A 16,946-nucleotide genomic window follows, 5' to 3' on the forward strand; every position below is an offset into this window, starting at 1 on the left:
TTTCCCGTGTATATAAATGTATTATTTTATGTATACTTTGAATAATTCATAAGAATTCTTCCTATATTTTTTTAACCTCGTATATAATTAATCTATGTTAAAAAGAAAGCTTTATTATATAAATCTTTCTTTTTCTTTATGGGGGAAGTGTTATGTATAATTGATTTAATTTACATTTGATTCGATTTAACTCTATTTGTTAGTTTTAAAATTTTTAAAATATTTTTTTATTCCATTACATGCTTTTATAATGTAACTTTATTTACCGAATTTTACATTTTCCAGAAATTAGTTTGACCTGGGATTTTCCTAAACACTAACAGAAACATTGTATTTAATGCTGACCTAGTTACTGATCTTGATTCAGAATCAGTGAGAGTGAAGGGAACAACTTTTTTTTTATTTTTTTTTTATTCTTTCTTAGTGTAGATTCATAAAGTGAAATCGAGGCCATACTTGGAGTACAGGTATGTGATGTTTGGCATGTAAAGCTTCTATGTGGTTCTAGAAACATGATCATGTGACCCTCATACGAGAATCTGTTTTGCATCTTAAATTAGTGCATAACCTTTTTCTATAGAGAATTTAGTCAGTTGGGCTATCAACCATTAACACTTAAAGGTGTTTTTACAAGAATGGATGTGTGTGATGGAGTCCAAGATTTCGAGGTACGATGTTTTCAATCAATGCTAACGTAGCACTGTGTATGATTCTCATCACCTGTAACTTTTTAATCACAAATAAATGCCAATTTGTCAGAGGCCAGTTTTAAGTATCGATAACAATAATACTAGACGTGCAATCTGATCTCAGGGATGTGTTTCTAATGTATGTCAAGTATTTACAAAGATCTGAAAATAGTTCTTTCATCAGACCCAAGTGTTGAATATAATCTTCATCATAAAGTATTGAAGAAATATCAAAGTTTAAATTACAGTATGTTTTTATGAATGTTCTGATGTGTTTGTGCATTTTCTACCTCAAACAATATCAATGCTAGCATCTTTTTGAAGAATCCACAAAACATCATTTTCGATAAAAGCATGTGTCCTAGCCTTAGCTGGCACTGTTAATAGGCGATACTTGGAACTACAGATACCAGTAACTACATTTTGAATGTTGTTCATATCACCAAATTGAAAATGTTTATTTTCAAACACCAGTTTTAAATTATACTTTTTTCTGGATAATCTTGGTCTACTTTTGCTCCTACTAAGAAAGCATTTGCACGCTTCAATATCATGTATGTGGAATGCCTGTGTAGAGAAAGGAGTAATAAAGAAAGGCATCCAATAATTTGCAAACTGGTTGCAGTTTACTAATGAAATATGAAGTGTGTCTGTCATATAATGGAAAAGATTGCAATAAATGTTGTAATCATTGTAAATGTTGTGATAGTTTGAACTAATTTTTGTCTCCAAGTTGCATGCAGAAACTGCAGTTGTACAGGGTACAATAATGTAGTGATTTATCAAAGAATTTAAGAAAGAACTACAAGAAAAACAAAATTCAATAATTATCTGTACATGGATAGAAACACGTCTCTTAAATTTCACTGCATGGTAACTAGATTTTTGTGATTGCAATTCCTTGGCTTCGCAAACACCTTGAAAAACCACATGTTACAACCTTACATTCATGTTGGCCATGTTAATTGTCAGATCTGCACCATTTTCATTTAAGACCAATTAGACATCATAAAAACATGCCACCTTCCATTCAAAAGAGGTAACAAAAATAATCTTCAAGATGGCCATCACAGTAGCTATACTGGATGTACAAGTGGCATCTTTTTAATTCTGGACCAGCTAGACCATGGAATGAATATGTGTAAAGTGTCATGGCAATCCCTGAAGTAGTAGTTGTTGTTGTCCTAGTGTTTAACGCCATTTTCAGCACAAGATAGACTATACATGGTGGCCAGTATAACTGGTTGAGGAAGAACCCTGGAAAACCCAGGGAAGAACGACCGACCCACAAGAAGCTACTGGCAGGCTTTCCCATGTACCCATGCTAGCTGAACCTTGGACTCAAACCCACGCAGAGGTGAGATGGCAGTGATCCGGAATGGTGAGTGTTTTAGACCACGTGGGGCCCCCAATCCCTGAAGTAGTTTCGAGGAGTAGCTATCAAACTTGTTAACAACAGGTGAACTGATGAACACTTAATCCAAATTAAGACAAACAAATACTTTCAACAAGTCTTTATTTTCTTTTTACTTATAAAGTATGTGTTGATCATGAAAAGCACATTTGATTAGATAGCAATTAATATATGTCAAGTGGAAAAATATTTACAACCTTACCAATCAAGTACAACAATTACTTCTAAAATTTAAAAAAAAAACATATAGCAAAACTTTCTGTAATGTATTAGGTATTTAAGCACTAAAAATCACAAGGAATGTTTGCTGATTTGGAATGCTAAAAGTACTGATTCTGATTTAGCCTAAATAAATTCAATAACTGAAAATTATATGGAATGTATATTCATGGTAGCTTATACTAATTTGGAATATCAAACTTCATCTGAACTGCTGTAAATCACGTAATTTTAGCAAGTATAATATTTTAATGAATTTTGCAACTAGATTAGATTTTTGCAAAGAAATAAACATTCCTGGACCTTCCAAATAACACTCAACAGGCCAAACAGGATTTCCAACAATCTAAGGTAAGACCAATTTTACTTTTTACTGTTGAGTGTTGAAACCATCTCTAATATTCTGTAGCAATAACAAACGTTTTCAAGATTGCTGTTGTGGTGGCCATAATGGGTGTGTGATCTACACATTTAGGACCTAACAGTCATCATAGTCTTTTGGTGAAAACCCTTTGTTAATGTATGCCCATCATAAATGGAATGTTGAACATAGGATCAGCATGATTTTCCTTTAGGTCCATCTAGGATCTAGGTATCTTAAGAAGTCCTTTTATGAATATTACCATGTCGATATGAAATAAATTTAGAAGGAGCAGTGATAGCCAAATTTTTAAGATGATGGCTGTCAGATTGTCATCATTTTCATTTTAAGGCCAACCAGACACCATAAGAAGTCTTCTGGTGAAAATCAGGAGTAGGGATAAGATTTTCAAGATGGCTGCCATGGTTGCCATATTGGTTGTCTGATTAGCACCATTTTCATTAGAACCAACTGGACATTAAAAAAAGTCTTTTGGTGAAAACCCAATGTCTATATGACCATCCATCCTAGCAGAGTAGCAATAAGATGTTCAGAATGGCTATGGTGGTGGCAACATTGGACTTCAAATCAGCAAAAGATTTGTTTAGGAACAACCAGATGTCATAAGTCTTCCGGTGAAAAGCCCAATCTGGATGTAACTTTCTGTTTAGACTAAGTAGTGAAAACAAGATTTTCAAAATAGCTCCCATGAAGGCCGTATTGTATGTCAGATTGTCACGATTTTCCTTTCAAACCAATTAGACATCAAAAGAAGTCTTTTAGTGAAAACTCCATGTTCAAATGACCATCCAATCTGGAACAATGGTGCCCCTGGATGTTCAAGTGGCATAAGAGCCAATCAGACATTGGGATGAATGCGTAGACATTGGGCAAGTGTATAGGTATAACATCATGGCAATCCACAAAGCAGTTTTGGATAGGTAGTGATAACAAGCTTCGCTGACTGATGACAGACAACTGACACAAGGCCACTCATAAGTTTTCTTTGTCCAGGACTTGTTGAGCTGTGAAAAAAAGTTTGTAAAAAGTAGAAAATTATCTCTCAAATATTATTTACATTGCTTACTTAGACCTTAATTATTCCAAATTGTAGAATTTACAACACTGAAAGTTTTGTTTTTAATTAATAAACATATATAGAGTTATTTCTCCTTAATCAAAGTAACTGTCATATTTTGATCCTGGCTTCTTGATAAATGTTTCCTTGTAGCCTTGTAGGTCCAGGTGAACCAAGAGTTGTTGCTGTTGATCTTGAAACTCGATTTTTTCGATATGGCATGAAAACAAATTTTTTTCTCTCGCTTTTGGTTTTTGATCACACAATATCACATTTTAGAGGTGAAAACTTTACACCAATCAGCTAAAAGTGCTTGCAGTTCACACTTAAAAAACTTGGTACTGTAAATGTGGTTGCAGATGTGCACAGAGCATGCATATGCTTTCATACATGTATAAACAAATCTTCTTTTGTGTTATAAAAGAAATAATCAGCAGAAACATGTTACATCCAGCAACAAGTCTTGAAAATTATATAAACATTATGCCATTTGTTTAGTACATAGTGTTCTAATGCAAGAGAAAGGAAAACAAAACTATATAAAATGTACATACATATTAATGGTACAGAGAATCACTGCCACAATTAGTTACATCTGACATGTATATCTACAATTTGTGATTAAAGCTATGACAACGAATTAATCTCTGTTGCACAAATTATCTGAAACTATATCAATGTCTGTGGTAGACATGAAAACATGTACATATTTACATACAAATAAAAAGTGGAAGTTGATATGTTCTGATATTGTTACTATTTTCTAGTTGTCATAGGCACCAAGAATAATGCGAGAGCAACAGAGACATGAGGGAAACAGAAACAGTAGATGATACATATATGCACATGGATTATGTTAAATAATTTTGCAAGTACCAAAGATCAAGGTACTCTTGGGCTAGTTCAAGCAAAATAGTTAACATGGCACTTGTTAAGTAATGGTATGTACCAAACTGCATTATTGTATGATTGAAAACTTAATGCATGCATCACATATCACATTGGGGCGTCGAGAGAAAGACTGAAAATTAGGGGTAGGTGAGATAGGAGTTACAGAGGCAGTAAACAAAATGTCAAACATATAGTAATCATTTTATCTGCCTGCCAATTTATATGTCGGCATTCAAATAGCCCCACACTTACAGAAAATTAATGGGTATGAACATTAACTTATAATGTGTAATCTACAGTCTCTGAAACTTAATTATTTTTTATCTTTTTGTCATCTTGACTGATGTTTTGAATAGTGTCACAGAAAAAGGAATGTCTACAACAAAATGAATGAAGCCATGATGCAAGTATTACATCTGAATCTGTGTAATGAAGCATATTAGTAGCATCAAGTTTTTAGAAGCCACTATGGTAGGATTTAACTGCAATGCCATGGACTTTGACAGCAATGAATTAAAAAAAAAAATGATACCTTTACTAACATGTATTATTACATCATGTTTGAAGCAATGTGTCTTTATCAACCACTTGAAGGATGGACAAACTTTAGCTGTTCTAGTGCAAACTAAAAATTGAGAAAACAGATAATGGCTAGATTGATGTTAGTGTTTGAAGGAAATGTTCATTATCAAAAGCTGATCTGCATTTTATAAGAAGGAATTATTAGTGCTTCACCAATAATTTTTCATTCAATGGCTGTGCATGTTGTTTCTGTTCTGAGACAAGGACTAAACTGTACCAAGTTCAGAAGATACAAAATATTAACCAACCATATAACATCATGTTGAAGAAAATAATGAAGACTGTATAACACAATGCAATGGAATGTAATCCACCTTCCCTACTGGTGAAAAAAATTTGTATGTGTGTTCACGTATGTATGTATGTATGTGTGTGTGTGTGTGTGTGTGTGTGTGTGTGTGTGTGTGTGTGTGTGTGTGTGTGTGTGTGTGTGTGTGCATGCATGCATGCATGTGTGTATGTATGTATGTATGCATGTATGTATGTATGTATGTCTGTCTGTATGTATGTATGTATGTATGTATGCATGTAGCATTCTATGACACTTCAGCACAATAGTGGCAATACAATGCCAACTGAAGGTAAAAGTTTGAAAATGTAAGCACCAACCACACTTTTTAAAAATTAGCTCCTGGCATGAAGTGTGTAGTTATGATAGTTGCTATAAGAACAATAACCCACGAATGCACTACTTTTTTGCAAATCATTCAATGAAACTATAAAAGAGCTAACATATCATTTCAGGAAAAAGTACCATTATATACAAAACAGATGTTCAATTAAAAACAATAAACTATCTAAATTTATTTATAGCATTCTTAGTTTTAAATATATATATATAAATATAACACTGGCATATCATCCATGCAGAGTTTCAATTCATGAACAGTATTCCTAGAAACTCACTGATCAACATGTTTGTAAAGTATAACACTAGAAAAATGGATGACTATTGGTACTGATATTGCACTAAACCAATCTAAGTGGAAAGGGCCTTCCGTGGAAATTTTCATTTCAGCAACATCAAATTCGGAGACAAGTCTTACATTTGAGAATTTCATGATGTTAATGATGGGTGTACTGTAAATTGAGTTTTACGTTTGAAGTGCTGTCAGACCCATTAAAATAGATATTTGAGATCGTAACACAATCCATTTTCTCAACATAAAAATTACTATTGTCATTCCACAACAGTCTAAAAAGACTCATGATATCACAATGGTACCAACATAAACTAAATTTGCCACAAATTTTGGTGCTCAACAATTCAAATAGTACAACACATTTGCATGCATGTTAAAATGAAAACTGTACCTTAGCTTTGTGAAAATGTGCAAATTTTTTTCTATCCTCCAACAATAATTTTGGGGAAATGAGGCGGTTTTTATGGGTATAGCATTAGTGACACAGCATGGTAAACATGTTAAAGTATTATCCTTCCATTCTTTATTGAAGTTATGATACATACATTCATATATTACATCACAGAATGAAGCAGAATAGGAACGTGAGCTTGGTTCAATAAGAACACTATATACTGCAATGATAAAAGGCACTTTGTACTAGTGAACATCTTGCTTTGTTTGGGACTTTCAACATCATGCTTCAAGTGTACAAAGTTTTTCAGATTTGTATGTTGGATGCTCCAATGATTGGAAATTTAATACCATTTACATTGAGAAAATATAAATTCAAAACAAAAAAGTACGAGTAAGAAAATTATGATTGATTGATAGTATACTAAAGAGAGACACAATCTTGATCTGACCAGTTTCACAAAACATCTCAGACTTTCTTCCTGAAACTGAGATTTCTGAATACAAGTTTATTGCTTAGTTTCACAGAACATTCAGCATCCATAAGGTATTAAAATTCAGTTGTAAAATCATTCATTTTTCTTACAGGAGTCATATCTTGTCTTTAATGGAAGTCTGCAGTTCTCCGAACATCTCTATTCTTTCTTCATGATTAAAATCGTTTGTTATGTGTTAAAATTTTAAAACAAAAAGGTGATTATGCATCCTTTTCACTTTATATCTACCTTTGACACAAATACTGATGTTACATGATAAGAAAGACAATGTAACATCTAAATTTATAAACATTGTCTGATAAGAAAGATAATGTAAAATCTAAATTTAAGCAGAAATGTTGAGAATTTGAATGATACAAACGCCATATCTTTTATTCTCAAAGCACCTGTCCAATTACATTCCCTATTGTATGGGTTCTTCCTCCACCAGATATACTGGTTGCTGTGTATAGCCTATCATGTGCTGAAAAATGGCATTAAATCAACACCAACAACATTGTGTAATGAATACTTAAATAAGTGAAACCATTGCTATATACTTTTCACTTATGTATCAAGGTGACATGCTTCTTTAACCAATGGCATTTGCAACGGACGCCCAAAACTTCCATCTGTTAGAAATAAAAGTCGTTGCTATATGGATGTAACTTTCTAACAGAATGAAACTTGATCAACTGGCTTATAAACTAAACACAAGTTCTTCTCAATAACTTTGAGCTGAATGTACATACTATCAAACAGATAGAAATGAATAATGGTTATAGAAAAAAAGAATACTGATGCTTTAAATAGCAACATCTAAAACCGACACAATGTGGACATTTCTTCTTATCTGCTATAAAACAGTTCTGATAAAATAAAACTTGTGGATACAACTGTTCTATCTATGAAAGTTAAAACATACACATTTTCTGTTTATGTTCTACAAATATACAATATTTACAACTTTCAATATTGAATTATGCATACAAATTTAGTTCTGTAACATGCCATCATCTTGACATCTACACAGTAGAAAAGAGATGTTCTACACCTAAGGAATGAACACAGACAAGGGCATAACATTAAGCAATAACATTTTTTTCAGCACAGAAAGTACGCCCTTGTATTGATCTATTGTTAATTTTGAAGGACTTCTTGAATAAAAATCAGTAGATTTTAAGAATTTTGTTGTCATCCTTTCCATGATGTATGTGCCATAAAAAGCAGCTGCAGCATTTTCTAAATTAAAACCAACATGGAACTTTACATAAAGTACAACACTTTTGTACAAAACAAACATTTTGCACAAACTAAAAATGTACAATGTAAATATTTCGTTTCTGACACAAGCACTGAAATGTAAACAACATTTCTAAACCAAATCAGGTACATGTTATGTTACATACTGTACTAAAACTTGGAAGTCTTTTTTTATTTTAATAACCAACTATTCAAGCATGTTTATGACCAGTTTCATCTTTTTAAACATAATCATACAACAAAACTAAAATAATACAATTTTCTTTATAATGATGTAGCATTTATAAATTAAGCAGAGATGGTTACTAAAACAATAATATTTCATCATCCCTGCTCTGCCAAGACATATTCAAAATACAAAGTTATGGGAATGTGAAATGAAGGTCAACGTTACCTTCTTTTTGACTGTGATGACCAGAACTATCAACAGTACAAGGCTGTACAGGCAACACTGTCAGATAAGCTAAGCTGAATGCAAACAATGAACAATGACCCCTATTTAAACAAAAATACTGTTGGAAAAGTGAAACATAAATACTTCTTATGCCTTTCAGGCAAGACAAAAACAGCCATTAGAAATAAAATCAAATACATTGGTGGATACATACAAATACAATGATCAATGATTGCTGAGAATGGTGTGGTAAGGAGATCACAGTGTGTGGCATGTAGTATTCATACTAAATGGAACATCACTATCTCACAGAGTCCACTGACTGGAACATCACTGTATCAGAGTCCACTGACTGGAACATCACTGTCTCACAGAGTCCACTGACTGGAACATCACTGTCACACAGAATTCATTGTTTAAGAGTTATTACTAATGTAAATCTGTTTTCTTTCTCTTGTGGTGATAGGTAAGTTAGTAAACTATTGTCTGCAATGAGTCTTTTCAGAGATAACTTTTCACTTATGACTGAAATATTACATGAACATGGGTCTAGGGGTACCAACCAGGAAGTAGGTATTTATTGGTACCAACCTGCAGTAGGTATTTAGGAATACACTCCCTTTTTCATTGTGAACCAGCAGTTAAGACACTGTTGCTTTTAAATATTTTATCTTCATTGAGAAATTTAAAAAAGATGCATTTTTTTAAAAAAAAGTATGCTATATAAAATTAAAAAAGATGGTGATCTCAACAGCTTTCATGCTAAGGTGCAATGGTAAAGCCCCTTGGGGACAGCATGAATCCCAAGAACAATGTTAGTAGCATAGATTAAAGGTACAACCCAGGGGCCAAATCTTTGGGGTGGAGTTGGACCCTGGTGTGAGTGTCAGTTGCATAAATAAATCTGTCTTCTCATGCCTTGTAAGTGTATAAATGGTTATAGGGCAGGGACCTCAACAGTTTCTACAGTATGCCCTGGGTGAAGGGAAAGAACCTAGGGCATGACTCAGGGGTACCAATGTGATATATGTTGACCTCTGCTGGCAAAGTCTACACCCATTAGGACAATAAGTGACCCAAGTTTCATTCATTTAGCTTTAATGGTGCAGGAAGAGTTCATGGTCATTACACACATATGATGGTAAATACATAATTACTCTATCATGACGGTACATACATTATTACTGTATATACTGTATCATGATGTACCTTGGCTTCATTGAAAGTGTAGGAATAATAAAGTATGGTTGCAAAATCACAAAACTTTTATGAAAAAAGTTTAATTTGCAATACAAAATCTTAGGTTTTAAATTTGCATGAATAAATAGATACCTTTTAGTTTCTTTTACAACCTCATGAAAACTCCAACATGTACTTCTGAATTTAAAGTTGTCTGTTTGACAAACTATGAAGAGGAATTCTGGGGATAACAACATCCAATATTTGAATGGTTAGTTTCATACTTTCACTAAACTCACTGCTTAACAACATTTAAAATTTTACCCAACTTTATTTGAATTGATTTGAAAAATTAAAAGATTCAATTCTACATAAAAATTGAGGGACTGGTTGTTTGCTGTTACCAAGGCACAAAAAAAGATTGACTGGTTGTCTGCTGTTGCTAAGGCGCAAAAACTGATGGGAAGTTTTCTGTTGCCAAGACAAAAAAATAGATTAACTTATTGTTTGCTGATGACACGACACAGTACCATAAATAACACAATTTTTGCGATCATAAAATTAAGCAAATTCAGCAAGCTAACTAAATTTGCACAAAGTGATGTCTCTTTAAAATCAGCAAAGTTATATGAAATGTGCTGTGTATGAGCAAATCGTAATATGCCGCATTTGCAATATGTTAAATGATGTTGAAATGTTATGATTCTCAGTATATATTCCCTATCATTACTGGTATTCTCCTTCAGCAGATACGAAAAAATTGTCAAAGAAGTCCTGAAGATAAGCAAAGGTTGGCCTGGCCTCTGGGACCCTATTCCAGCACTTTAACATCGTGTCATAATATGGCTCAGGAACTGGTACAGGGCCACCAGTTGGTTTTGGCATTCTGTAGCCTTTCTCTACCTTGCTAAGTACTTCATGACCACTCATGCCTATGATAAGAAAAATAATGAAGCAAAGTTAATTTTGTTCAGACATTCAAATGAAAAACTTTCATCAAGTTTAATATTTTAAGATACTAAAATATTAATTGTAGAGACTAATCTTTCCCAGACTTCTTCATTTGTACTGAAAATTGTCACATAAAAGATCAAAGCAAAAATCCATGTAACCTGTCCATATACACGTACTGTGAATTCATTTATTTTTGTGGGAATCAGTTTCTATAGTTTTTCTCATGATATAATTTGCACTTAAAGTTGTTGATTGGCAAAGGGTCCTTTCATTTAACTGACAGAACATTGTGTCCTTAAACTGTAGCAACAAACCACAAAATCCATGAAAATTGGTATACCATTAATTCACATAAATAACATTTGTTTGTGCAAGTTAAATATTCGAATTGCAGCATTACAATAGTGCTTTTTTAATTCGTTTTAAAAGATTATTACCATAAAGACAGAAAGATGGATATTTATTACTACTACTTATGTTCTGTAATGTTTTTTACTCGCAACTATAAAAAAATGTTTCCAAAGACATGCAAATTCTGCTATTCCAATAAACATAAAAAAGTTAGAATAAAGCTCTCCAAAATTTTAAGAAAGTTAATATTTGTAATGAATGAACTAAACAACATTGATAAAAGATTTTCATGCCATCAGCAAATGGCAAAGGCTAGGTCACTTTATCTTGATATGGCACTCTTCCAAAGGATGCAAGTTCATACAGTAGTACTCCAAATGACACTTTACCTGGATATGGCACTCTTCCAAATGATACAAGCTCATACAGTAGTACTCCAAAGGACCAGATATCCGACTTTATACTGAATTTCCTGTCAAAAGCTGCCTCAGGTGCTGTCCATTTTATTGGAAATTTGGTATCTGAAGCACAAAAAGATATAAACTAATATTCCAATTTTTAAAGACATTCTGTTCAAAGACATTCTCCTAATCACTGGTAAATTAATCATGAAATGTTGACCACTAAAGAAAATGCCATGGAACAGGCAGACAAAATTTATCTCAAAATTAACTCCCTCCCCACCCTCACCCTTTGAACAAAGCATCTCATTTAAAATATTCACAGTAATCACAAAAACATGGTTCTTGGAGAACATTCTCTGGCACATTTTCCTCCTATTTTCCAACGTTAATGTGACACAATTTGTCCATATGTAAGCATGTATAGTCTGAACTAATCCTATGCCATTAAAGCTAGGAACATAAAATTTGGATCGATAGTCCTATGGATGTAGTTTGTACCAGCAATTTTGAAATTTTGATCATGCCCTTAAGTTGATTTTAAATCAATCTAAAACAACTCCTGAAATGTATGTCTCATCTATCTGAGATTTTATGTATGCAATCAATGACACAAGATTCCAAACAATTCAGACTGGGACATCGGGGTGATTTCCTAGGGTCTTTCACGATCCCATGGAACTTAGCCCCTGGCTCATAACATTGAAATTATTGAGATTCCAAACCTGTAACCTCATATCTATTTAGGGGGTAACCCAAACGCATACGCTTGCGTATGGGGGGGTGGGTCTACTGATAATGTACGTACGCATAGGAAAAGAGGGTTGAAACCTCAATAATAATTTGTCAACACTGACCTTCAAATGAGCCACAGCTACTGGGAAAAGTAGGAATGTGGGAGAGGTTCGCTTGTATGCCATCGCACCCCTGATTGCTAGCTATCACGCAGCTCAGCAGCAAGTTTGACACAGCCTGGTGGCCTGCCCCATGGATTACACATCCTTTAATCTGGCCTCACTGCAGACTGCCGCTGGCTCAAGATTTTAGCTGCCACGGTGGTCATGTGTACATACACAGGTGGGGGGTTGTAAAAAAGTAAGCATGTGTACAGGGAGGGGTCAAGCTTTACCCGATTTTTGTGTGCATACTAAATGGATGTCCCCTTACTGGAAATGAAAAAAACAAGGACTAAACTGAATAAATGCAATTTTTTGCCCCTCTTGAATTTTCTTTGATATTAAATTTTCTTTCATATTGTGCATGTTACATGCAGTAGGTGGTGTTATTTCATTTCTGACACAAGTTCTGTGTTATATACTGGTTACCAAGGAAACAGTATGTTGGAAAAGAGATAAAGATAACTATAAACCTTTTCAATCATTTCATTTATTTTTCACTTACGAAAAGCAGAATACATACTTCCTCTAAAAGTCGACACTAAATATCTACAACTTACAGCTTAAAAATGGTTCAAATTTCATTGAAGAAATATAAAGTTGTAAGTTTGATATAAAAGTATACAGATGAGAATGTGAGAGAAAAAACTGCTCCGGATGTGGGAAATGAGTTCTCTTGCATGAAAGACTGTTAACTTACCAAATGAGCTAAGTAATCCTTAAAGAGCCATGTGTTTCATTGAAATCTAAACATATCAATACAATGAGGAAATTTTCCTACATTTATTTCTAAACTTGAGAGTGTAATGATACAGAGAAAGATTGATTCAATGAAACTTTAAGCTGAAGCTTATCATTACTAATTAGACAGCTGATAGTTTTATTTCATGAGTTAAAACAATATCACCCATGGACACTAATGAAAAGACCCGTAACAGTCAAGTGCAAAACATTTCAACTTTTTGTTCTATCTAGAAGCTAGTAAGATATTTACTCATCTTTCTTACAGTTATGGACTTAATATGACTTTAACATAAGACTCAGTCTCTTTCAATCCCCCCACATGCCTCAAAAAATGTTTTTAAAACATGTTGGAAAAAAAGCAATGGAAAAGAAAGAAAAAAGTAAACATGATATTGAGATCCCACCCTATAATGTCTGTAACATTTCTGATATTGAAATGACAAATTCTGCTGGTCAATAAACAGTAATCCCTGTTGTAAACTGAATGTTTTAAGCTCTTTCTAACAAATCTTTGCAAAGATACTCTAATTATTCAAATATTTAATACACCATTGTTTTTAAGCAAACACTATTTTCTTAGTGAGAAATGAGAGTAAAACCAATTTAATGAGCAATTCCTCCATCAACAATACTTACCAAGCACAAAATGTTAGACATGCATCAACTACCTTGCAAATCCAACCCTCTCCAACTGTATGTTAACCACATCTTCGTGCTTGTTTTAACAAGAGAACTTCTAAAGGTTCTCTGCTTGCGAGTTATGTCATATGAATAGCCTTCCCATTGATAGAGGAATTGTCTCCCAAATCTATCAAATGTAAGTTATCTGAATTGGATGTGCATACTCCACGAATGTAACTGTGTAGAGGCTTCAGCTGGTGTGCCTGTATTATGAATATATTTTACTAGGACACAGGTTTCTTCTTCAAGTATGTTATCCAATCATAATATATTAGGAAAATGGGTTAGAGGAGGAGGAAGTTACATCCCCTTACCCCAAAGCTGGCCATATCCCCAGTGTCCTAACATACATGAATCAGCTTCAAGTTGTGTGAGGTATGGGCTAATTAATATTAGCACATGAAGCAGCTTCAAGATGTGTGAGGTATGGGCTAATTAATATTAGCACATGAATCAGCTTCAAGTTGTGTGAGATATGGGCTAATTAATATTAGCACATGAAGCAGCTTCAAGTTGTGTGAGGTATGGGCTAATTAATATTAGCACACGGTTTACACATGAACATGGATTGAGAAAACAAATCCAGCAGGAGCAGAGTTACCTACATCATTGCAATGCAACTGAATGACTTGTGCTGCTGATATAGGTACTGCTAGATCAAACCAAGTCCATTGATACGAAATGTCTGAGGTACAAGCTAAAGAACATCATCTTTGACCTCCATCCCATTGTTTGGATGATGTCAGTTTGGGAGTGGTTGTCAGTGGCAACCACACTATGCTCCAGAGCAGCTGTGCATAAAAAACTTAATCTGGTCTTGGATTACTTCCCTGTATGTACAGCAGATAATGCACTGCATCCTGGATGAGAGAGCCTGAACAGAAACTCTCAATCTTCTGACCAATTCATTTCACTTTAGGTACCACTTCAGAGACTTGATGAAGTCCTCTAGATGCTCTTGGAACAAAAGGTCCAGAGAAGACATCAACAAAGGACCAATTTCCAATGAGGAAAATTTGTTCTTGACTGTAACAGCAGGAAACATAATGAACAAAACTGAAACATCATGGCAGAAAAACCAATAGTTAGGGTAGTGGTAACATTTTGTTGCTAAAAGAAGACAAAAGATGTGGTTAACATCTTTTTAGCTTGAGAGGGCTGGATTTGCAATGGATGTACTCCTAATACATTATCATTAGGTATAATATCTAAAAATTAAATGAACTATCGCATATATTTCATGTGGGATAGGCATATGGACACCCTCTATACAAGAGTCTGTCGGCAGGAATGAGACTTGCCATCAAATTCTAACCATCAAGTAGATTTCCCTAACCCAAACCAATGCATATGATGGACCCTAGTAACCTCACCATGTCTATGCAGCAAAGAGGCAAACACCAAGGCAATATACTGATGCATGCACTGTCACTGATCTGAGATAGTGTGGAATCTTATAAATTTAATTCATTATATTTTGATTTCTTCTCCATAACACAAGTAGATCTGTACATATGCCTAGCTACCACATCTTACTTTCATGGGCTTCATATATCTCTTCCTGTATCAATCTTGCCAGGCCAAAATCCGCAACCTTAACGTCATTGTTCTCTCCTACCAGAATATTGGCAGCTCTCAAATCTCTATGAACGAAGTTTTCTGTTTCCAGGTAAGCCATACCATCGGCTATCTGAAAGACACGCATAATGTATGTTACGTGTGATGCAAAATCAGCACACTATGCTGGTTAGCAAAAAGTGTCTGTGTGGTTTCAATTTTCATCAATATCTAATCTTAAACAAGAGCCTTAAGTTCGCCTGAGATAATTCAAAAGGTTAATATGTGCCTCACACACAAAGGCAAGGAGTGAAATAAAAAGTACACAAGACTAGAAACTCACTACATTGATGGTCTCAAACAATTCTTCATGATACATTATTTTACTGAATTTTTTTTATTTATGAAGTAGCTGATGACATATGGATTTGTCAGCAAGTTATGTAACTGCAAAGACTATTTCATAATTTTGAGATATTAAATAATATGACCAGATGTTCAGTCAAAAAGTTTGTTTCTACCTGGGCAGCCATGTCACAGATCTCTTTGAACTTTATGAGTTTTCCCTCATCTTTGCGGAGATAATCCAAAAGAGCTCCATGAACCATTAGCTCTGTGATTATCCAGATGGGTTCTGACTTTGTGCACACAGCCAGAAGCTGCACCAACTTCCTGTGCCTGAGTTTGTGCATCAGCTCTGCCTCCCGTAGGAAGTCCTCTGCTGTCATCTGACCAGGTTTGAGTGTCTTCACAGCCACATCTACAGTGTTCCTCCACTTCCCTGTGAAATAAACATCAAAACTGATCATGAAGCCAAACCAATATTGAAAATTATCATAAATTTTTTAACAGTCCTTTTCTTTGTAGCCAAAAATAGATTAAATCCCAGTGCAAATGAGCTCCAATCATAATATTCAATCCAAATGTGCATGGGCTTCAATCCAAATGCAAATAGGTTAAAATTCCAACGTAAATGGTTACCAGTTCTAAATTAATCAGTTACAATATAAGTGTCAATTGGCTTCAATTCCATTGTAAATGGGCTCCAATCCCATTCAGATATTCAGAATAAATCCTACAGAATGTCTGAATTAAGCAATTAGCTATCATTCCCAAGTTATTAAATTGTGTTCCAAAATGGTGACCTCAGGCCCCATTCCTAATCACTTTAAACCAAGAATTCAGCAGTATCACTTAATGAAATGCAAGTCTGACCATTCAGTTTTGTCAGTTGCGACTTAATAAGACAGGGTATGAAACTGGGTCCAGGATGCCTTCTATATTCACAGAAAAACTGTGTCCACTAAACACAACATTGCTATGCAAATAACATGCTGAAAAAATATAACAGTGGTGGAAAAAAAATCTGGCAGTGTAGGATAAGCTTAAAGTTCTTCTGGGCAAGTAAAATTTCTTTTGGGCAAAGTAAAATTTCTTTTACTTGATCACAATGCTGTATAAAATAAAAAGAATAAAACTGGATGTTTAGTAAAGTTTTTT

The 16,946-nt window shown here is 34.1% G+C and overlaps 1 protein-coding gene across 4 annotated transcripts in view; it reads right to left on the minus strand.

Annotated features, from left to right (window-relative positions):
* Window positions 1-2,191: 2,191 nt before the first annotated feature.
* The window catches only part of LOC149807821 (tyrosine-protein kinase Yes-like), a 66,412-nt gene continuing 51,657 nt past the window's right edge, over window positions 2,192-16,946 (minus strand). For all 4 annotated transcript variants that reach the window (XM_089970966.1, XM_089970974.1, XM_089970992.1 and 1 more), the window contains 4 exons: window positions 15,968-16,227; window positions 15,426-15,579; window positions 11,557-11,688; window positions 2,192-10,794 (listed from right to left, as the gene is read on the minus strand). In XM_089970966.1, the coding sequence (XP_089827092.1) occupies window positions 10,589-10,794; window positions 11,557-11,688; window positions 15,426-15,579; window positions 15,968-16,227 (752 nt within the window). In that variant the 3' untranslated portion in view covers window positions 2,192-10,588. The remainder of the gene's footprint in view (window positions 10,795-11,556; window positions 11,689-15,425; window positions 15,580-15,967; window positions 16,228-16,946) is intronic.

The sequence above is a fragment of the Sinohyriopsis cumingii genome, chromosome 1, assembly GCF_028554795.1.
Source record: "Sinohyriopsis cumingii isolate HCF-2022 chromosome 1, ASM2855479v2, whole genome shotgun sequence".
NCBI classification, from domain to species: domain Eukaryota; kingdom Metazoa; phylum Mollusca; class Bivalvia; order Unionida; family Unionidae; genus Sinohyriopsis; species Sinohyriopsis cumingii.